Genomic DNA, 22,863 nt, shown 5'->3' on the forward strand with positions numbered 1-22,863 from the left:
ATGCCCGGTTTTAAAATAACATGCTGGAATTGCATTGTTATGTAACACACTGAATAGTCAGCACTGAATAGCAATAGGATGGTGTGACTCCCTCTTACCACCTCGCAAGTGAGCAGTTGATTGTACCAGGTGGCTTTGGCCTCAAACAGTCAAATAAAAAATTGTGTTATGCCGCAGCTTCTAGAAAAAAGTCAAAAATAGAAACGCGATAACTGGTGGAACAAGCCATGGTGTCCACTTATAAAGGGGAAGGAGTTGAATGCATGGAAATATATTGTTTGAACTCCAAATAGTGACAAGCATTCGCAGCATATTTAGTTGAAATATAATTCTCAAAAACATTTTAAGTAAATTACGCGGGCGAGATTCAAATTTAAAATACTGTATGCTAATTTTTAGCAATATCTTCATTATTCCATCCAATCATTGTAGGTATGTGTGTGCGTACTTGTGAACTGGGTGTTGTTACCATGGCAATGCATCCAACCTTGGCCATGGAAATAAAATGTGTGCCTGCTTGCTCACTGAGTCAGCAAAATGTTTTCCAGTCGTTATTTAAGGATGTAAGTGTTATTTAAGGATGTAAGTGTATTTTTTGTGTGAACTCTGGATCAAGTATTCATTGAATATAATTCTGGAATTTTCTGATCAACACGTTTTTAACAATTGCATACACACTATAGAACAACCTGCATACATGATGAAAATATCTTTCCATTCCTCACAGGTGCCTACCCTCGGCTTTCTCTAAGCTTTAAACTTAAGAGGAACATCGGCTATTTCATTCTGCAGACGTACATGCCATCCATCCTGATTACCATCCTCTCCTGGGTATCCTTCTGGATAAACTACGACGCCTCGGCGGCCAGGGTGGCTCTAGGTGAGAAGCGTTAGCGGCTGTGTTGTTTGTTGTGCAGCAATTTGGCTCACTCAGATGAGGTCAGGAGCCATTTGGAGCCACCAAGCACATTGCCACCCCCCTTAATGCACTGCGAAAAACTCGAGGAACCTGCAACAGTCACGGTATTTGCTCAGGGGAATAGTTTGGAAATTGATTGACTGAATGGAATAGTATTAAGAGCCAAAACCTATTACTAATCAAGAAAAAAAAAAAGGTTTTCTTTGGTTAAACTTACGTGAACAAGACACCTGGTGCATCTGTCATTCTAGTTTGCACGATGATACAATATTTTTATTTTTATTTCTTAAAGGTTATCCAGTTTGTTTGTTTGCAGTTCATGGCACACTACAAAATAGGCATAGGGAAAATAAGATACGTGTCAGGTCATAATTATTAGAATAATTTGGATGGTACATGAATTGATCTGGCAGCACGGTGTACGACTGGTTAGAGCGTATGCCCCACAGTTCTGAGGAGCGGGGTTCAATCCCCGGCCTAGCCTGTGTGGAGTTTGAATGTTCTCCCCGTGCTTGCGTGGGTTTTCTCCGGGCACTCCGGTTTCCTCCCACATCCCAAAAACATGCATGGTAGGTTAATTGACAACTCTAAATTTCCCGTAGGTGTGACTGTGAGTGCGAATGGTTGTTTGTTTGTATGTGCTCTGTGATTGGCCGGCAACCAGTTCAGGGTGTACCCCGCCTCCTGCCCGATGATAGCTGGGATAGGCTCCAGCACCCCCGCGACCCTAGTGAGGAGAAGCGGCTCAGAAAATGGATGGATGGATGGATGATTTGATTTTTCAAAGATCCTCTGCACATCCTTCAAGAGCCTGGCAAAGCAACAGCGACTCACTAGTTGACAAGGCTGATTTACCAAGCAGGACAATTGCCCCGAAGCCCTGGTCCCCTGAGAGCACCCATAAGTGTCAGATTCACTGTGTACGTTGGTTTTTGGTCATTTGAAGGCAGGAATACAATAAACTGCCACACAGGGTTGCAACTATTTGGAAATGTATATATGTGTGTGTGTATATATATATATACAGTGGATACGGAAAGCATTCAGTCCCCTTCATTTTTTCACTCTTTGTTATATTGCAGCCATTTGTTAAAATCATTTAACTTTAGTTTTTCCTTATTAATGTACACACAGCACCCCATATTGACAGAAAAAAACGTAGTTGTTGACATTTTTGCTGATTTATTAAAAAAGAAAAACTGAAATATCAGACAACCATAAGTATTCAAACCCTTTGTTGTGACACTCATATATTTAACTCGGGTGCTGTCCATTTCTTCTGATCATCCTTAAAATGGTTCTACACCTTCATTGGAGTCCAACTGTGTTTGATTATACTGATTGGACTTGATTAGGGAAGCCACACACCTGTCTAGATAAGACTTTACAGCTCACAGTGCATGTCAAAGCAAATGAGTATCATGAGGGCAAAGGAACTGCTTGAAGCGCTCAGAGACAGAATTGTGGCAACGCACAGATCTTGACAAGGTTACAAAAAAGTTTCTGCTGCACTTAAGGTTCCTAAGAGCACAGTGGCCTCCATAATCCTGAAATGGATATGACTCCTGACCTCGCAAATCAGTTTAAACAGTTTAACATTTATGATTGTGGTCCCAACTGTTTTCCGACAACCGGCCTTTGCTGACTTTGATCAGAAGTCAGTACGCATATACCCAGATTTAGTAACGCCTGCAATGCCTTCACACACAACGGAAACATTCCTCTCCAAGAAAGGTGACCAAGACAGTATGCAACCATGTATTATTTTGAACACTATATTGAGAGCCAGCTCACAGCCAGATCACACACATGCAGGCATGCAAGGCGAGGGAAGGAGACATGACAGAGTGAAAGGAGTGCGCAGTGCTGCACCTCTTGAGTAAGGGGGGCGGTGCCTTGCTCAAGCACACCTTGACAGTAGTCATGAAGTAGACGAGCATCTATCTGGCCACTAGTTGCTCGTATATTTCTATTCCTTGACCATAATTTCGTCTTGATAAGTTAAAAATTACAAATACGACCGCCACCGGCGTTTATTTGACTGAAGAAACATCTCAATGCATTTAGTTTTTTTTCCAAAGGGTGTAACGTGTGTGTCTGTGTGTGTTGCAATGAAACAACTACAGTATCGGTCGAATACAAATAAATAAAAACAGGGCAGGGCGAGACTTTTCTTCATGTTATATCCTGTCAAATTGTAATCATCACACCCCTCTAACTTGCAGTAAAATAGGTGACTGCATAAAAAAAAAAACAACCACAAATTCTAACATTTAGATTACCAGAACTACATCATTGTTCTTGACTTCTGAGACCTTCCTTCATTGTTCCCACTGCGCACTACCCTAATCTGGCTCCACCAGTTTGATTGCACCTTTTGCTTCTTATATCATCTTTGTGTGGCTAGATCATGGAAGAGTAATGATGTTAGCACATCACACCACTGTTTAAAGCGCATGCTTTGATCCATTCCCTTGCTCCAGACATCAATCTCTTGCATAGCTTAGTGGCTGAATGGACATGTGAAACGGGCAGGGTTAGTCCCACTTCAATTTATTTTACAACCACAAATTTGCCCGCTTGTGTTTGTTTTCTTCCATGCAAGGACTACCTCCTCATTAATTACTGAGCGCCTGTGTGTGCCTGTTGTTTTCCTTTTTTAGAGGAGGGTATATGCAAGCGTGAGTGGTTCCTGGAGCTGCAATAGCCGCGGGGTCCTTTTCACGATTTCTGATTGCTTATTACCAGCTTTCTGCAGCTTCTTCTGTGAGTCGGTGTGTGATTGTGTGTGTAAATGCACATACCTTCCAGTAAGACCAGAGTACTGACTGGGAGTGGAGGTTGCAACTGGGAAAAAAAAAAAACACTTGAATCGTTTGAAGAGAGAATGTGACTCTACGGAGTAACTAAGGCTTTGCAAAGCTACCCACCCGGTGCTGTAATAATTTTAAAATCCATTTCCTGCAGGCAGGCCCTTCATTTATAATCATGTTAACGTGTGGGCATTAGCTACAGTTGGTAATAGCACTGCTTTTAGTGTAATGTTAGACACACATACATTTGACCAACACCTCAAGACGGTCCCTCGGGTACCGTTGAACATGCAGTTTGAAAGATGTCTACAAGGCTGTCTGTGTATGGCAATTAACAACCAATGCAATTTGACACATTTTATTGCATCCTTCATCTGATACCTTTTTGTTTTTGATATTTGTTAAGGTGGGCTGCTAATGGCACACTGCCGTTCCTGATTAAAGGATATTTGATTGCTGTGTGATTTTGTTTCCAGCTTTTAAGGTTGAAGAAAGACTCGAGGACATATACTTTAACATAAAAAAGGTGTGCTGGGGGAGGGGTACATTGTGAGCCACCACTTAATGATAGCAAGATGCGGGCTGGAAAGAAAAGAGATATAGGATAAATAAAGAGGGAATGGGGAGAGTGGCGACATAAGAGATGGGTGGAATGAGAGCAAGATTTGGATGTGACACAATGGGATGCGACAGAGTGAGAGAGACAGAAAAAGACAGATCCAAGAGAAACCTTATGAAACTATATTTCTCCCGAGAGACTCTAACAATGTGATGAAGGAGGCCACAGGCCCATGGGTGTGTGCATGGCCTCTTGATTATATTGTTCAAACATGGAGGGAAGAAGAAAAGGGGCTGTGGGGGGATGGAGAAGTAATAGCAGGAGGGAGCAGAGCGTAATGGCAAAGCCGAGAGAACACCCATAAAATGGGAAAATAGAAAAGAAAAAAAATAACAGAACCAGTCATGAGGCTGAGATGCGGTGGTGCAGGGGATTTGCAGGCAAGCTCGATGGCCCTTCTCCCACAAGCTCATGCACACGCTCTCCTGGCTGGCCTTGAAATGCATCGATAAATCAAATTAAGCGCAAGATTGACCTTAGTTGTCACTTGTCCCAACCCACTGACTGTTCCCTGTCTCTTTACCGTATTTTACGACACCCTCCCGAAGCATTGCACCCTTGCAGTGGCCCGATGGCTGAAAGGGTCCATTTGTCCAGGACAAGTGCTACAGATGCGTCGACTATGTTTACCTGTCATGAACGAAGAGTGTTATTGCACTGCAAGAGTTCAACATGCAATGTAATTGTATACCTTTACGAATCACTTGGACACACATCTGCCAATTTAGCTCAAGCTCATCCGTGTGTGTGTGTGTGTGTTAGTGGTGTTGGAGCACCCCGTCATTTGGTACCCCTATTGGTTAAGGTTATCCAATGCTGGCGGTATGAGATTATTCTAATGAGTTATTTCTACGTGAGGACCAAAGGTTTGAAAGGGAGACCTTTGAATTTCAACTGGTACACGTGCGTTCATGCCTGTAAAATAGCCTCACAAATGAGAAACCCCTCAGGAAAGGAGCAAAAACGCATGTATTTTTGTTTTTTTTTTCCTCTCGCCTCATGCTCTCAAATACACGAGCAACTGTGTGGATCCTCCATTAAACTAGCAGGGGAAGCAGCCCCTGAATAAACATGTTTTCCATGAAAATGTTCTTGTTTCTATAGTAACACCTAAGACATCTGTAAGAGAGTGTGAATGTGCTGTCCAAGTAACTCATGATCTAGCAGAATCTTTATTGCATGTGGCAGCAGCTTGTGGACATATTGGGACCAATTGTGTGAACTCTGGATCAAGTATTCATTGAATATAATTCTGGAATTTTCTGATCAACACGTTTTTAACAATTGGATACACACTATAGAACAACCTGCATACATGATAATTTTCTGTTCTCAAATTTTTTTATGAAAGAATAAGATCATGAAGAGAAAAGCAATGTTGTAATGATCACATTGTCAAAAGTTATTGCATCTTTAGGCCCAGTATACACATAAAGACAATCGGCCTGTATTTGTGCCGATTTTGCCCCTTCCTGACCAAGCACATCAAACTCCAGACAATCTTAAGTCTTACAGGATTATCCTATGAGATTTTCTTTAGGTCTGAGGTGTTTTAAAAGTGTATTTGGGCTCTGAAACAGATCGAGGCCGACAATCTTAAATAATGAACGTATTTAATATTTATTTATTTACGTTCATGTGTGTGCGGGGAACGGCAACTTCTCCCGAGTCATGACGCCGTGAATTGTGACGTGGAACAGAATATAGCCAATGAAGAAGCACCCCCCTGACTCAACAAAAGGAAAAGGCTGTAAATAAAAAGAAGCATGTCGTTTTTTGTTTTTTTTTGTGGTTTCCCCAGATGGGAAGAAGTATTTTCCAAAGCAAGTAATCTTTTGAGGACAACGCTATTTTACAAAACTCCTGATTCCGGCAACCTTTGGGAACATTAGGGAAACATCGGTGAAGTGTTTCTTCTTCTTCGGTTTTGTGAGATCACGTGTGATCATGCGAGAGTTTGAGCTTGGTGGTGGAACATAATCTTTATGTGTGTGGTGTTCTATGTTGATGTTATCGTAGTACACCACACACAATACGACCAAAACTGTAAAATGCCTGATTTTTTATATCCATGTGTGGGGTCTATCACAGATAAATTATCTTTTAAGATTTGAAAAATCCTTACGTGAGTACCAGGCCTGAGGTGGAAATCGTGTGGTGGTAAGATATCAGATGGTCTGAGGAAGGTGTTGATAGTACAAATAAGAGCTTTGACATTAATGTCACCAGAGCTGATGAAATTGGCATTGAAGTTAGATTTAGCTGCAGCCAGAGTGTCTTAATAAAGGCAAATGAGGTCACTCTACAGGATGTAAAGTGTCTGGTAAGTGAATTGTGGGTGTTATCCATATTGAAACAACACTTTTGTATAGAAGGTTATACACAGTAGATACTCTCCCAGGCTACAGCACACAAGCACAACAACCTGTCGCAAACAAATTGTCCTTTGTTACAGCACGCTAACTGCATACATAATACAATAAAAAATGTAACGTATCCATAAATGTTAGTACAAGGCAAGGCAGAAGTGCAATTGGAAAGGAAACACATTTTGCACAATTTAAAACAGTTCCCTGGTATATAAAAGGGTCCAGATTTTTACCAAAACAACTTTTTCTAGTATTTGGGATGTACTGTAATTTTGGCGGCGGCATGGTGGTTAGAGCGTCTGGCTCACAGTTCTGAGGACCTAGGTTCAAATCCCGCCCCCGCCTGTGTGGAGTTTGCAAGTTCTCCCCTTGCCTGCATGGGTTTTCTCTGAGCACTCCGATTTCCTCCCACATCCCAAAAACATGCATGGTAGGTTAATTGAAGACTCTAAATTGGCCGTAGGTGTGAATGTGTGTGCGAATGGTTGTTTGTTTATGTGTGCCCTGCGATTGGCTGCCGACCAGTTCAGGGTGTACCCCGCCTCTTGCCCAGAGATAGCTGGGATAGGCTCCAGCACTCCCGCGACCCTTGTGAGGAGAAGCGGCTCAGAAAATGGATGGATGGATGTAATATTGGCTCTATGGTGCCTAAGTAAACATTTGAAATATGAATTAAAATCATCCACACATTCCTGAATTCGACGTTTTTCTGCTGAGAGGCCTGATTTGAATTTCTCAAGCTTATGTATGTCAATAGCAAAGATTTACGCCTACCTCTCCGCTCCCGAGCCAGCGCTGTCAACATAACAAGCATGTGTCTCTCACAAGTGGGTCTTCTACTTGGAGGAAACCAATCAGAGGAAAGGGTGCGTCTTAGCCAAATATGGACAAAACGGCTACAAAACTAGGTCAAACAGAAGTAGCTTTCAGAGGAGTTTTTTCTACACGTATGACAGAACCAATGTGTTTTTTAAAATAAAATTGACACTTCTATACTAAGTCCATGTTAGAGAGTCACGCTATGGAGGTCTAAATAGCCAAAATATGGGACCTTTAATAACATTATCTGTGACACGCGTTCATCAAAATACTCCAAAGACAAAGAATTACAGCACACTTTTTCACCCTATTTTAAGCCTTGCAGAACACAGACTGTTTTGAGCGGGTGGTCCTTTCTCATCTCTCACAGTGACCAGTGCAGATTTTGTTCGCATTATGACCATGGGTGGAGCTAGTTAGGGTGTGATGAAGCAGACACGTAACCAAACATGAATACCAGTACACCTATATCAACCACTCGTCATTTATCATTTATCAAACGCTAATGCCGATAGCTAATACGAATTTGTCCTTTCAACAAAATGTAAGATTCATTAATTAATTACTTTAAAAGTTCCATTTTCATAATATATCCACTTTAAAGTTTAAGAGCCGAGAGAGACTAAGATAAGATAATGAGTTCGACTTATTACTCGACATTCTATATGTTGGTTTTGCCCTTCATAGACGGGCAAAAGAAAAATAAAAGTTGAATCAAAACAAGCAAAAATCTTTTTTTATGAGGTTTTTCACAATGGATGTGATGTTTGTGTTCCTCTAAAGGAATCACCACCGTGCTGACCATGACTACCATCAACACCCACTTGAGAGAGACGCTGCCCAAGATCCCCTACGTTAAGGCCATCGACATGTACCTGATGGGCTGCTTTGTCATGGTCTTCCTTGCCCTTCTGGAGTACGCCTTTGTCAACTACATCTTCTTTGGGAGGGGTCCTCAGATGCAAAAAAAGCTGGCAGAGAAGGCTGAGAAAGCCAACAATGAGAGGGAAGCCAAGTATGACGCTGCAAGGGTAAGTTTGTTGGGGTTGTTCACTCACAGAATCCCTGAATAAGAACTATAATGTCGAACTGAAAAATCCCATTTTGACCCAGGAAACCATGCTGCAGGACACACCAGCTACATAATAAGTCTGGAAAAATTAATGGCATTTTTTTTCTTTTACAGGATCCAAATGATAAATCAACTTTGACATTGCAATTCCCTTAAAAATAACTTCTGTTCACTCTTGACAGAAGCTGTGAAGAGAACCCGTTGTGCATAGCTGAACTGAATGACATGATGACATGTTCACATGAATTAATGGGCTTCTACAGTATATGTACAGTATGTATGGCTGAGGCTTCAGTATATGAAAAAAGCAGTATTGAACTTTGTCGTCTTCTCAGGAGGCAGGTAGTAGGGCCGCATCACTAAAACGGTCCAATCAGATTAGAGGCCTTCGCCACTCACGCTCGGTGAGTTGTTTCAGTTAAGATCGTCACCATTGCCAACATGGAGATTTTTGTTGTTGTTATTTTTTTCCTCAAAACAAAACACATCCGCCCTCATCCATGGACTCAATGCCGGTCAGCATGAAAATCTCTCATTCATTTCGGCTGCTGCATTGTTTTGTTTTTTTTCTACCTGAAAGAAGCATATTCAATGTAATAATACATCTTTCAATTTAGAAAAGTAACAAGTTAAATTGTTTTTAAAAATGGGGCACTCGAGATTTCAGCCAACAATTTTATCACTGAAATATTGCTTGCTACCACCACGCAACTTAAAACAGAACAATATGTATTAAAACCCTACATTTTCACCAAAAAATTAAAATAAACCACTCATCCTTGACAGAGATACGACTGAATACGTTACATGGAAATATCGTTGTTACATAATCCAGTGTTCCTTTGCTATGTTGCGGTAGCACAGATTCAGTGCATTACTGATTTTTCTCCATGTTCATATCGCACATAATTTGCTATATGAGTGTATGCTGTATTTTTTTGGGGGGGGTGGTAAAATAACGCTTCCCAGCCTTAAACATTAAAACTATTAAGAAAATGGAAAAAAAAAAAAGAAAACTATTACAAGGAACAAAATGTACCGTATTTTCACGACCATAAGGCACACCGTATTAAAAGGCGCAGTCTCAGTTACGGGGTCTGTTTCTGTATTTAACACATACATAAGGCGCACGGTATTATTGGGCGAAGGCATGGTAAAACATACACTAGCTTAAACCATACGGTAGCATGCATGCACGCTAAAACATACGCTAGCATGCATGCTAGCGTATGTTTTTAAAAAGGCAGCGGGAGCAAAACTGAGTTCGGTTGTACTTTATTGACGTATTTAACAACGTACTCATGTTCAATCCTCATCCACAAATCCATCAAAGTCCTCATCTTCTTTATCCGAAATGAACAGCTGGGCAAGTTCTCCATCAAACATGGCAGGTTCCCTCTCGTCATTGTCGGAGTCAGTCTCGTTGCCGGGGGGCTGTTCAGCAATGATGCCGGAGTTTTCCTGCTTCCTCCACCTGCGAACCATGGATTCGTTGATCTTGAATTCTCTCACGGCTGCTCGATTCCCATGTTCCTCCGCATAACTGATAGCTTGCAGTTTAAACTGTGCTTCGTAAGCATGTCTCTTCGTAGGGGCCATTTTTGGGGGTCCTTAGCCAAACCGATGTTGTTTTGCACAATGCACATACCGGCACTATATACCTACTGGGGGCGTGCCTTTAGCGTCCTCTGTCACGCGCACCCTTCCCCCTTTAACGTCCGCATGCTGTCCTCAGTCACGTCCGCCTTTCCTCTATATAAGCAGCGTGTCGGCAGGAAATGGTACCAATCAGTCAAGCGGAGCGCTCATCAAAGTCACACAACAACATTTACAGATTTTGGAACTCGGTGCACACATAAGGCGCACCGCATTATAAGCCGCCCCGTCCATTTTGGGGAAAATGTACGACTTCTAAGTGCGCCTTATGGTCGTGAAAATACAGTAGTGTAGTGTACGGTACTACTGCATTACTGTATGTTTAAGAGTTTAAAGGGTGCATAAGAGTATATAAAGTGTTTATAAGAGTATGGTAGAGGTTAGTAGGAGTGTGGTTAAGATTAAAAAGTGTCTGCGGAGTTTCATGCAGCTTTAAAATGTATAAACATTTTAAAATATACATGTGGTCTCTACTTCATGGATTTCGCCTTTTATTATTATTATTAATATTAGTCTTATTTATCACTGTACAGTCCTCTAACGGTCTTGGAACAGTTAGGCGAATTCCTTTATTCTTGCTGTTGATAGACTTTGGGTCTAGCATCAAAAGTTAAACATGACACAAGAGATCACAAAACTGAACTTTTATCTATCTATATCTGATATACAGCCTAGAAGATAGCATCTTTTATTTGTAAAATAAAATAAATAAATCTTTACTAAAGTGAGGGAAAGGCTAAAGTTTTCAAAATGAAATGATCCCAAAACATCATCTGTGGAAACTCAGTGGAGGTAATGTCATGCATGGCCTGTGCTTGCATAGGTTCTTCTGGGACTGCTCATTATTATTCATTTATGTAACATGTGATGGCAGCAGCAAAAGGAGCTCAGAAGTCTACAGAAACGTTTTGTCTGCCAATTTAAAGAAGAGAGCATTTCTGTTCACAAAGTAAGGTGTCTTAACATCTGTGACATGATTTCACCAAAATACTGCCAGAATCAAGAATTCTAAACATATTTTAGAGCATATTTCTCGCCATGATGAAAATGGCTTTTATTCAAGGCAGATCTGTCTCATGCTGTGATCCAGCCCTCATCCCCCTCCTAACCCCCAATGGCAAGTCCATCTTTCATCGTCTCCTCTTGCTGCTTGCTTCTACCAGCGGAAGCAAAGCCCAGCGTGTGGAAAACGTTTGAGTCCCCCTAGCTTAAAGACAATGGGCCTCATTCACTAATAAATGTGTAGAAATGTCCTCTCTCTGTGCATAAGTGTAGCATCCATCCATTTTCTGAGCTGCTTCTCCTCACTAGGGTCGCGGGCGTGCTGGAGATTGCGGGCAATTTATGGTCTCCAATTAATGCATGTTTTTGGGATGTGGGAGGAAACCGGAGTGCCCGGAGAAAACCCACGCAGGCACGAGGAGAACATGCAAACTCCACACAGGCGGGACCGGGGATTGAACCCGGGTCCTCAGAACTGTGAGGCTGATGCTTTAACCAGTCGTCCACCATGCCGCCATAAGTGTAGCATATGTGCAAAATCACTGTTCCGATTCATGACACGTGTGTACAAGCCAAATTTCTTCGTACCAACGTGCATATGTTAATGGATCAGAATTAATTCTAAATGACGAGCTTGTGCCCACGACCTGCAATCTGCATGAACTGCGTCCCTATTTCCGTATAAAAAGGACGTCCGTCTGACGCATCTCAGCCTATGCGTGGAGGTTGAAGACACAAGAGATGGCTGATCCAGAAATTAACTTTCTTCATCTTTATTTTATATTCCAAAAGTTGGTCTCAGCGGAAAGCTTGCTAAACACAGAAACCAACAACATATAGTCCAATAATCATGTGAATCATTTTTAATTAATTCCGAAGTTAAATTAGAGAATGTGGCAAGTACAAAACATACATATAGGATACTTATACAAAAACAATTTAAGAGGCGAACAAGGGAACAAGGTTAAAAGTGATGAAAAATTTCCTTTTCATTTCTATATAGGACCATTAACCTATTAAAACATTTCCAGTTTGAATTGTTATCGTCAAAATTATTAGTTCCAATATGTTATGCATCTTGAGTAAAAGATGTATGTGACATTTTTGGGAAAGATGATCCTGAATTATTTATGCGTACGCATGGTCTGAGTGAATGAGGCCCAATGAAAGTATTTTATTTCACAGAGGCGGTCATAAACACCAGCTTGACATTGGCATGATAATGCTTTTTTCCACTGCTTTAAAGTAGTAATTTTGCTCTGGAACTTTGCTGTCATTGGCTGAGGAACTCGGTAAGGGGGTGGTCCTTATGATAATAAGCCCCAGTGTTGCATAACAGTTGCACCGAAGGGCCTCACGGACGCATTTTCAGAAATTGGCAGATAACTACAGGTACTTGGTTGTGGGTAGAGACCCAACTACTTGTATACAAACAATAAAAAGCCAATTTTCGATAAAGTGGCCCTTTAAAGATAGACACAACAAAACTGATTGGGGAATCAGTCATCATGCACCAAGTTCATGACCTAAAGCACACTGCGTAAACAACAAAGTTCATCACGGATGGTTTTATATTGAACAAGTAAATTGTTTAGAAGAGATTGAGGGGAGTGTGATCCCCTCGTGTGAAACTAAAAGATGCTGGGCTTGCAAAAGTTGTTGTTGTCGCTGTTGCAAAATTTTGGTGACGTCAACGATGATGCATGTTGATGAAGCTGCAAGCAAATGATCTGCAATTGCAACTATTAATTGGTCTTTCACTTCAAATTGAGTCAAGGAAATTTATGTTCTATTACTTTTCCTCACCTAAAAATTGTGTGTTTCATTTTTAAATAATGTAATCTTTTAAGCAGTGTCCCCATTCCAGTTTTAAATATCTGGAAATAAATGCTGATCTCTTGTCTCATATTCAGTGTTTTCAGACTGCAGCAGAAATATAGGAATTGGGCTCACTGTTCTGATACTTTTGAAGGAGAGTGTATATGTACTGTATATACTGTACATAGATAGCATTTATTTCTAAAGCACTCAAACAAAAACAAACAAGCCCACACTGATGGAATCATAACCTGCTTAGCAGAGGTAAAAAAAAAAAAACTAAAAATAAAGAACAAAGTGGAAAACTGTTGGACTTGCTCAGCTGCTACATTTGCATGAACGCCATTGTGCATTGCTACCAATTTGGTTCCTGTCACCAGCACACATCATGGGCATGCGGTGTGTTGTATCTGCTGTGTATTCAATGAAATTGTTGAGTGATGAAGTTCTAGTGAGACAACCAGCCAACAATGTTGGTCCTTAATGTTGTGCACGCCTGCTTGGATCTACTCCCTCGTTGACTTTCTATTAGTCTTTTGGCTCTGAGATTATGATGAGTCACAAGTGAATTACAGTCATGACATAACACATTTCATGGCACTGGTTTCTGTAAAAAATACTTCAAAGTTGACCCACTTGGATCCATTTAATGTGAATTGCTTCATCACTCAGGCGGAACCAGGACATGGGAACATTCTGCTGACCACCTTGGAAATCCATAATGAAGTAGCAGGAGGAGAGATCACCACCAGCGTGGCAGACATCAGGAACTCGCAGTCCATGGTGCAGTTGGACAGCACGGCCTCGTCACACATTCAGTATCGCAAGCAGAGCGGCGGAATCGGTCCACGTTCTGCCAGTCGTCACTCCCTGGATCGCTCCGCTCAGATGAAACGCAGCCGACTGCGAAGGCGGTCCTCACAGCTGAAAATCAAAATCCCTGACCTGACCGATGTGAATGCCATTGACCGTTGGTCACGGATCATCTTCCCCTCAGTTTTCTCCTTTTTTAATCTAATCTACTGGCTCTACTATGTCTGATTGGACAGTTTTCTTGTTTTATTTATTTCAATTTGGTTTGGTTTACCTCCTTTTTGTCTGTGCTTTTATACATGCATTGAATCTATCAACATCAGACTAGAGACTCAAAGACTGAGAAAGTTCTGGACCAAGTTCTCATCCAATATCTTTTTATATTTGCCGACTTTGAATCTGTATTCTTTTCTATAGTATGTACTGTAACTGGGACTTGTGATAGTCATTTCCCACAACAGAGACAAAATGCCAGCAATTGATTACATACAGTATTTGCAAAAAATCTAAATAAAATAAATCAAGAAAGCAGTATTCGAATCCAAAAAAGAGAACTTTATACCACACAGGTGATCGGAAAAATGCAGGCAATTCCTAAAAATCCATTAAACAAAATGTTTGATCGGTACCTTATGCACTATAAATGCATGTAATGATCTTCCAATGTGGTCAACTTTTACTGACAGTTTCTTCTTCAGGATTATCATGACTCTCAGGCTTCCAGGTTTTTACTATTCTTGGTGTCATTTTTGGTTGAGGAGAGAAATGGCAAAACAGCACAAGAATGAACAACACTGCCATTTATTTCCAGTTCACCTTTTAATGGCTCCTCAAGCAAACGTGGGACCCAAGTGTATCCAAATTGATCAAACTGCCAAGGGGTGTCCGGGAGGCATTGTTACCCACCCAGCATTGACTCACAAACAGAATATCCGAAAAAATGTTAAGCACTACATGTTTCTTATTCAGAAGCTTTTTTCCCCCAAGTAATCTTCATAAATGTATGTGTTTGTTACTCATTTCAGTGTGCTTTTTTTTTAGTTGGATGTCCTACAAATTGCACATCCATCATATCTTGGGTTACTATTGTACTCTTTGTCTTTCAAGTGTTGATTTGATTTCCCACTTTGTCTTGTTGCAAACAGTGATACACTGGAGAAGTTAATTCTGTGTATATTGAAAAATGTATATAATATACAGTATATAATGTGTGCACAACCCTAAATGAAAAAAAAGATGATCAAAGGAGCATTGAGTTTATGATTGTTATGCTGGCTAAGACATGTCAGTCGATTTAGGGGGGGGGGGGGATTCATGTACTTTCTTCTCCACCTGAAGTTCCAGCTGATGCAAATGGATTTTTAATAGACTCCACAGTTGGACCACACAGGCTGGTTGATGAGCACATGCTAGCGTTGAATGTATCAGATCCATTGTTCTTCAGGTAGAGGATATTGAGCCATGGTCATAGTTTCTTTCCATCTGAATGTAACCCCTTATGATATTGCACGTGTGCAGGGGCATGTACACATGCAGGATGAGCAGGTTTGCGAGCAGCTATTGGGGTGTTTTAGCTCGACTGCTGCATGTAGAACTGGATTGTGGCTTACAATAATCAACCACTTCCAATTTATGAATGATAAATCTGAAACATTGTTTTTCATGACTGCCGGCACCCCCCACCCTTCCCCAACAAACATTCACATAACTTTGTGCATGAACATGTATTAAATATGACTACTAAGAGATACTTAAGAGTACAACTTTAAACTTGTGATGGTCTTAAAATAACTGAATGTATTGTACTTGGATTGTTGCTGTCTGGCTACAATTTACTTTGAGATCAAATATGAATGGGGGCGGGTGGGGTGTTGCAGTCCCCGAGCTGGTCCTGTTTTCTACTGTGTAGACAAGGCCTCATGTATACATGTACATGTGAGGTGGTTTTAAGGAATCCTCACATTCCCGAAGAAAGTTAACAATATTTGTACATCTATAGTATGAAAACAGTGAATGAAGGCTCATACTCTAGGGCTATTCTTTTCTTTTTTATCAACAAGGTTAGAAAAAAAAAGGAAAGCAAGTTAAGTTATTGTGTACTGTGCATGCAACAACACATTTGGAGAGACTTAGAGAGGGAGAGAAAATGTTTTATCCAGCCTCATGAGAGCTAACAAATGCCCACTCTTGCTTTGTAGCTGACTTGGAAAAGAAAGAAAAAAAAAGTCAGGCGTTGTATGGCCTTGGTCCCATAATGGAATGTGAAATGTTCTGTGCTGCCACAAAATGTATTTAGTCTTAGATTTATATTGTATATCTCTGTATGTTTCTCTTCCTTTTTCAAAGGATGATTATGTTAAATCATCAAATAAATGATATACATTGTACATGTTCTGTTTGTGAGCTTGCTTAACACTCCCAGAAAGTTGACATACGGCAAAACAACAAATCTGTGGCTATGTCCACACACTGACCTGTATTTTGAAATACAATTATTTTACCAAATTTGCCCAAAACTATGGTTTGTCAAATAAAATATACATACACATTTTACAGACACACACACACACACACACACACACACTCACACACACACACACATATATATATATATATATATATATATATATATATATATATATATATATAGAGAGAGAGAGAGAGAGAGAGAGAGAGAGAGAGAGAGAGAGAGAGAGAGAGAGCGAGAGAGAGAGAGAGAGAGAGAGAGAGAGAGAGATACAAGCGCTTGGTGGCAGTAAAACCAATTTAACTCACTTCACAATAAGCACAACTTAACAAATGAGAAAAGGGAGAGGTTTCAAGATGTTTAATACCACTCCCAGTTGAAGTTTATGGTCAAACTAAAAATAAAATAAAATAATTATAAGTTGTGTATTTAAAACAACCACAGCTTTGCCTTAGGAAAGTCTGCTAGCTTAATACTAACAATCAACAACCAAATTAAAAGAAAAAAATGCCATTGACATGCTAAGAGTTAGCATCGACAGTCACGGTTTTAAAACCCTTTAAGAAGCGGATATTTGAACGCATATGGTGGAACAACACATAAGCTACAGCTAATACACACAGATAATATAACATTACTCATAGACATTTATTCTTAATTATTGACAAAAAAAGACTGATATTACAACAACTTACTGAGGGGTTGAAGAGCAGAAGAAGTCTATTCTCATTCGTTTGTCTGCATGACAGCACTATAGCATAGTGCCTCCAGGTGGCCAAGGCGGGCACACCAGAAGGCACAGCACACTGATGGATGAAACATTAGATCACGAGGAACAAACTGTTTAATGCTTTACAATCTATTTAATTATTTTATCACCCCTTGTTTTTATAAAATACAATATTTCGAGTGCTATTTTTTTCTTTAAAAAAAAAACAAAAACAAAAAAATTTCCAGGGGTCAGACAGGGAGGCTGAAATAATAAATGTCATTTCCATTCATGTGGGTAACTGATGGTGTAGTGGTACACTCGCCTGACTTCAGCGTGGGTTCAGTTTTGGAACAAATTAAACTCATATCTCAAAGCGCCACTCGATACTCGCTGTCTACTGGATCAAATAAGCCATCCGCAGACTCACAGTACGTACATGCAACATACTCAACTTTATTTACAGAGCACTTTAAAACACCACAGCTGCACAGAAAGCGCTATACATTATATACAAATCAAACATAAAAACAGTTAAACATAGGACAAATTGAAACAATAGATTAATACCAGCGGCACGGTGGACGACTGGTTAGAGCGTCAGCCTCACAGTTCTGAGGACTCGGGTTCAATCCCCGGCCACGCCTGTGTGGAGTTTACATGTTCTCCCCGTGCCTGCGTGGGTTTTCTCCGGGCACTCCGGTTTCCTCCCACATCCCAAAAACATGCATTAATTGGAGACTCTAAATTGCCCCTAGGTGTGAGTGTGAGTGCGAATGGTTGTTTGTTTGTATGAGCCCTGCGATTGGCTGGCAACCAGTTCAGGGTGTACCCCGCCTCCTGCCCGATGATAGCTGGGATAGGCTCCAGCACGCCCGCGACCCTAGTGAGGAGAAGCGGCTCAGAAAATGGATTGATGGATGGATTAATACCAAGGTTAAAAACGATAAAACAAAAGTGCAAATTCTCATGCTGAGTTGAAAGGCAAAGAATAAAAAAGGGTTTAAGGACACGTTTTAAAAATGGACAGTGAGGGGGCTTGCCTAATATTCAGGGAGAGGTTATTCCAAAGAGAGGGATGGGCAACGGAAAAAGCTCTATTCTCAGCCTCCAATTATTCCTTGGTACCTCCAGGAGTGCCTGGACAGCTGACCTGAGGCACTGACTGGCCAGTAGTGTAGGGGTGGAGCCGCTCAGAGCAATAAGGTGGCGTGAAAACATTTAAAGATTTAAGAGGGGGTTTACGAGGGCCACTGGGACCAAACACCATAACTTCTCCCAGTCAGCAAACTTATGTCGCACCGATGTCACCCCATCATTGCTATTTATTTATACAGCTCTCCAGCAAAAAAAAAAAAAAAAAAAAAAAAAAAAACTATACAATGAATGAGAATTAATGAACATCAGTAACAGAAAAATCTGAACGTTTCCCCCTCTGACGGCCTGCAGGCAGGGAAATAAACTAGTGAGCAAGTCACTTCAATATCTCACCAGCATCGTGCAAAGTTCCTCACTTAAACCACGTGTCAAATTTATGACAGGGGCTATTGTTTGGTGTTGACACAGAGATTTGTTTGAGTGACATCACCTGTTAGACCGAGGTGAATGTACCCCACATACCAAATTGTTATTATAGTCAATACGGGTTAAAACAGAACAAAGTGTGATAAAACAGTGGAAATGAAAGGCGAACCATGTACACAAAGAATTATTACAAAATAAGAGAAAGACTGATTTATATCCTGTGGTACTAGTCTGTAAAAATCACAGCCAGCTGGTCAACTTACCTTATGTGTGCTGACAGTCTGGATGGATATGGGTTCCTGGCATACTCGGTTTGCTCCTACAGTAACGCACAACTTCATTACCTGTGACAACATTGTCATTTCCTGCCAATTTAATTGATACCCGCTGATTATGCCCTGCGGTTTCCCTGTCAAAAGCTTGAATCGCTGGTTTTTTCTCTCCCTGCCCACTGCTGTTGTCTTCACCTTCAACCTGCACTGTGGGTTGGACATCGCAGCCACTCCATGAGCTGCCCTGTGGTCATGGCAACAAAAACGGTACTAGACCGTGGCTCAACGTACAATATATCGAGTGGGGTGACCAGTGGCTCACACAGGGCTGCCCTTCAAAACAGGTCAATTTAAGCAAGACAAAAATAGGTTGTGTAAAGTCTGCTATAATTCTTGATGCTTGAGGTATTTTGATAAAAGCTGAATGTTATTAAGGCCCCATGAAACTATTGAAACTACAAAACTATTGTTTTAAATTGTGAAAATGTTCACACGACAGCACATTTTCAAATTTCATTCTCTTGTTTTTTATTTTGGCGGCACGGAGGACGACTGCCTCATAGTTCTGAGGACCCAGGTTTAAATCCAGCCTCGCCTGTGTGGATGTTCTCCCTGTGTGGGTTTTCTCCGGGTACTCCCCTTTCCTCCCACATCCCAAAAACATGCACGGTAGCTTAATTGAAGACTCTAAATTGCCCGTACAGTAGGTGTGAATGTGAGTGTGAATGGTTGTTTGTTTATATGTGCCTTTCGATTGGTTAGCAACCAGTTCAGGGTGTACCCTGCCTCTCGCCTGCAGTTAGTTGGGATAGGGCCCAGCATACCCGTGGCCCTAGAGAGGATAAGCAGTGTAGAAAAGTGATGGATGGAATTTTTATTTTGCTCCAGGCTTTACCCCAGAGGTTTGAAGTATTATTGATTTTAATGTCAATGTGATAAATACACAAGGACAGTAATTAACATCCATTGTCTGAAAGGCTTATCCTCACTAGGGTCAGGGTTGAGCTAAAGCCTATCCAAGCTGACTTTTGGAGCGCGGGAGGGTACTGTGAACTGATCGCTGGCCAACTGCAGGGTCAATAGTAAACATATTTGTTACATAACAAAGACAAGAAGTAAAATCAATAACTTTATGTGTTAAACATTAACAGAACTTGTCTGCAGTATAACATCATGCTTTAAAATAAATATTGCCTGGTAATGTTAGTGTAGTACATTGAAAACTTTGTACAAGCACTGCTTACAATTCTCTCTCTGAACAATGCTTGTACTAGCACGGCTTAAGACCTGTCCAGGATGGTCCACAAATATGATATGGGGTTGCCATAGCAACAGCAGAGTTGCTTTAATAATTACAAGTCCGAAGGCAGCAGAAACATAAAGAAGCTGTTACTTTGTGGTCACATTAATACATACTGTTGCTTTACTTCGTAATGATGAATAAAACATTGCACTTAATCAAGTGCTTGCATGAATACTGCAGGTATTATGAGCCTCTGATGAAGCACACTTATCATGTTGATGGATCTATTTCTCATTGGCATTCATAAGCTTTGGGGCTGCAGTGTGCACTTATTTGGAGAGAAATCAAGAGAATATAGATGGACTGATCGTAACCCAAATAAAGTACACTACATCACATGAATAGATGGTAATGACTTTAGTATCAGCTTCAACAGGTCCAGAGACAAACAGGTGAGTAGCTACTCAGTTCTATTCAAAGTTCAGGTAAAGAGTCTCTGCAGGTTTGGGATGGGTTCAGGGGCCTGGACAGACAAGATTCTCAATGCTCAGGAATTCACAGGTGGCAAGACAGGGAAACTCATACTGCCATGTCATTACAGCAGAATGCCAAACAGCCATAGGGGCAGGTGAACAGAAGCAGGAATTGCTTTGGCAGAACTCGTGGTCGGGGACAGAAAGCTGAGGTGGTTACCAGGAGAACGACTAGGCAAGAAAGTCAGAGGCAGGCAGGATTGGCAATGTAAGATGATAACAATGAAGAGTGCTTTAATGTGTTGCACAAGAACTTGAATAAGAATCCGCCAATGAGTGACTGAGCAGGAGAGGCTTTAATAATGGCTTGATTGCAGATCTGGAGCACCTGGTGGGCAGAGTGACTAATAAACTGGGAGTGACTGTATGGCAGAGTGGAGTAGTGGTGGTGTGAGCGGAAACACACTAGAAGAGCACACAGGTAAACAGGAAGAGGGAAATCAAGGCGGCAATGTCCCTGATGAGCTGGTCACTCAGAATGTGGTGAGAAAGGCCCCAGGACCTCTCTTCAGGCCCACACCAGTCATAGTTAACCAAGTACTGCCGGCCTCAACTGTGGTGGCGGGAGAGAAGCAGGTGACCGTGTATCCTGGGCCCCCGTTGATGAACCAAGCCAATGGTAAAATAGGAGCATCAGAAACAAAAGGACTCTCCTGGAGAGATATGGAAGTGTGGACCTTATGGCCCTAGGTAACTTTTGCCTTGCAGCTACTGAGTTGATGACCTTCTGGATCGTGAACGGTCCAATTAACTTTCACCCGCAAGAGTAGGTCCTGGATGGACAACCACACCTTCTGGCCGGGTTGATAGGGGGCGGCCTCAGTGCGACAGCAGTTGGCAGTGGTGGCATACTGCACAGCAAAGCGGAGGTGACTGGTCCTGGCTTGGGGCCAGGTCGGACAGTAGTGGCGGGTGAAGGCCTGGGTGGACGGGCAAGGGACCTCTTTCTCCAGAGCATGGAACAGAAGAGGCTGGAACCCATAGAAACACCGGAAGGGTGACATTCCAATGGCGGAGTGAGCGAGAGTGTTGTGAACATATTCAACCCACATTAGCTGTCTGAACTAGGAAGAGGGGCTTTTGAAGAACACGCAGCATGGAGCCATCTCTATCCTCAGGTTCTTTCTTTGAGTTGCTAAATCTTTAAGAAAGGCCCACAAGAACCACTGGAGGGGGATAGCATAGGTTCTGTGGAACCCAGGGTGGCACCTCATCTTGGAGGTAAGATCCCACTGGATCCTGCCTTTTTTTTTTTTTCTTCCCCCCAACCTGTCCTGTTCAGCTCCATGGCCATGAAGAATGGTGGAGCTGTATGCCTTTTGTGCTGCAACAGTTTTGTTATGCAACACAGGAGCCAGCTGCCACCCAAAAATGGTCACGGCCCTCCCAAAACGAGCCCATGTCAAGCGCCTGCCACGAAAAATGATGAGTGAGGGCACTAGGAGAGGAGAGAGGAAGTTGTGAACCCAAAGGGGGACAGGAGAGACCCCCTTTTCTCTGAGGCCCCAGGAGTCAAGCCAGGAGAAATGTGAATACCCACTACCCACCCAATTACGATGGTTACCAGGTCCCGGACTGGCAACCATTATCCCTGTACCGTGATCGTGTGTGGTGGGGTGTCGTGCATTATAATTGGGCAGACTGGTGGGTGTGAGGTGAGACGTTCACGGGCAATGATGACACGCAACCGTCACCCCCACCCAGGCCAACCAGCTCCTCATAGGATGTGCAAATGTATGTGGTGCATTAAAAATCCGTGGGGTAAAGTCATGGAGCGAGCAGGCCAGAACACCTGGCTGCGTGTCCTCCCCTGCCTAATACTGCCCTCCTACCACTGACGGGTGTATGATGCATCAAACTGGTGAACCAGCAGGGCAGAGAAGGAGAGTGACCAAACCAGAGACCAACACAGATGTTCCAAGACCCCATCACGTCTCGTGCCAGCCCCCCAGGGGACCCTGAATGAGATGTGAATGTGCCCAATGTGCCAAATATGTACAGTGTGAGTAATCAAAATGTGCTGAGTCTGTGAATTAAGAGGCTAGACTCCTGCGGGCCTGCTCGACCCAATCAGCTGGAAGACCACAGAGAAATGGGAGCAGCCCCTCCCCACCCTACAGCTAATCCTACAGTTCAAAACTGAGGAGTGTTTCTGTGTAACAAGTGAGCAGAAGTGCTGTACAGGTGGACAATGCCAAAGAGCGTGAAAATAAGT

At 41.9% G+C, this 22,863-nt stretch overlaps 1 protein-coding gene across 5 annotated transcripts in view; it reads left to right on the top strand.

The window, feature by feature from the left end:
- LOC133489092 (gamma-aminobutyric acid receptor subunit beta-3-like) overlaps positions 1-16,287 on the top strand; it is a 70,688-nt gene extending 54,401 nt beyond the window's left edge. For 3 of the 5 annotated variants that reach the window (XM_061797818.1, XM_061797853.1, XM_061797835.1), the window contains 4 exons: positions 728-880; positions 8,323-8,570; positions 8,947-9,015; positions 13,760-16,287. In XM_061797818.1, the coding sequence (XP_061653802.1) occupies positions 728-880; positions 8,323-8,570; positions 8,947-9,015; positions 13,760-14,128 (839 nt within the window). In that variant the 3' untranslated portion in view covers positions 14,129-16,287. The remainder of the gene's footprint in view (positions 1-727; positions 881-8,322; positions 8,571-8,946; positions 9,016-13,759) is intronic. The other 2 variants (XM_061797826.1, XM_061797845.1) reach the window with 1 other exon arrangement.
- Positions 16,288-22,863: the final 6,576 nt, after the last annotated feature.

The sequence above is a fragment of the Phyllopteryx taeniolatus genome, chromosome 1 (assembly GCF_024500385.1).
Source record: "Phyllopteryx taeniolatus isolate TA_2022b chromosome 1, UOR_Ptae_1.2, whole genome shotgun sequence".
NCBI lineage: Eukaryota > Metazoa > Chordata > Actinopteri > Syngnathiformes > Syngnathidae > Phyllopteryx > Phyllopteryx taeniolatus.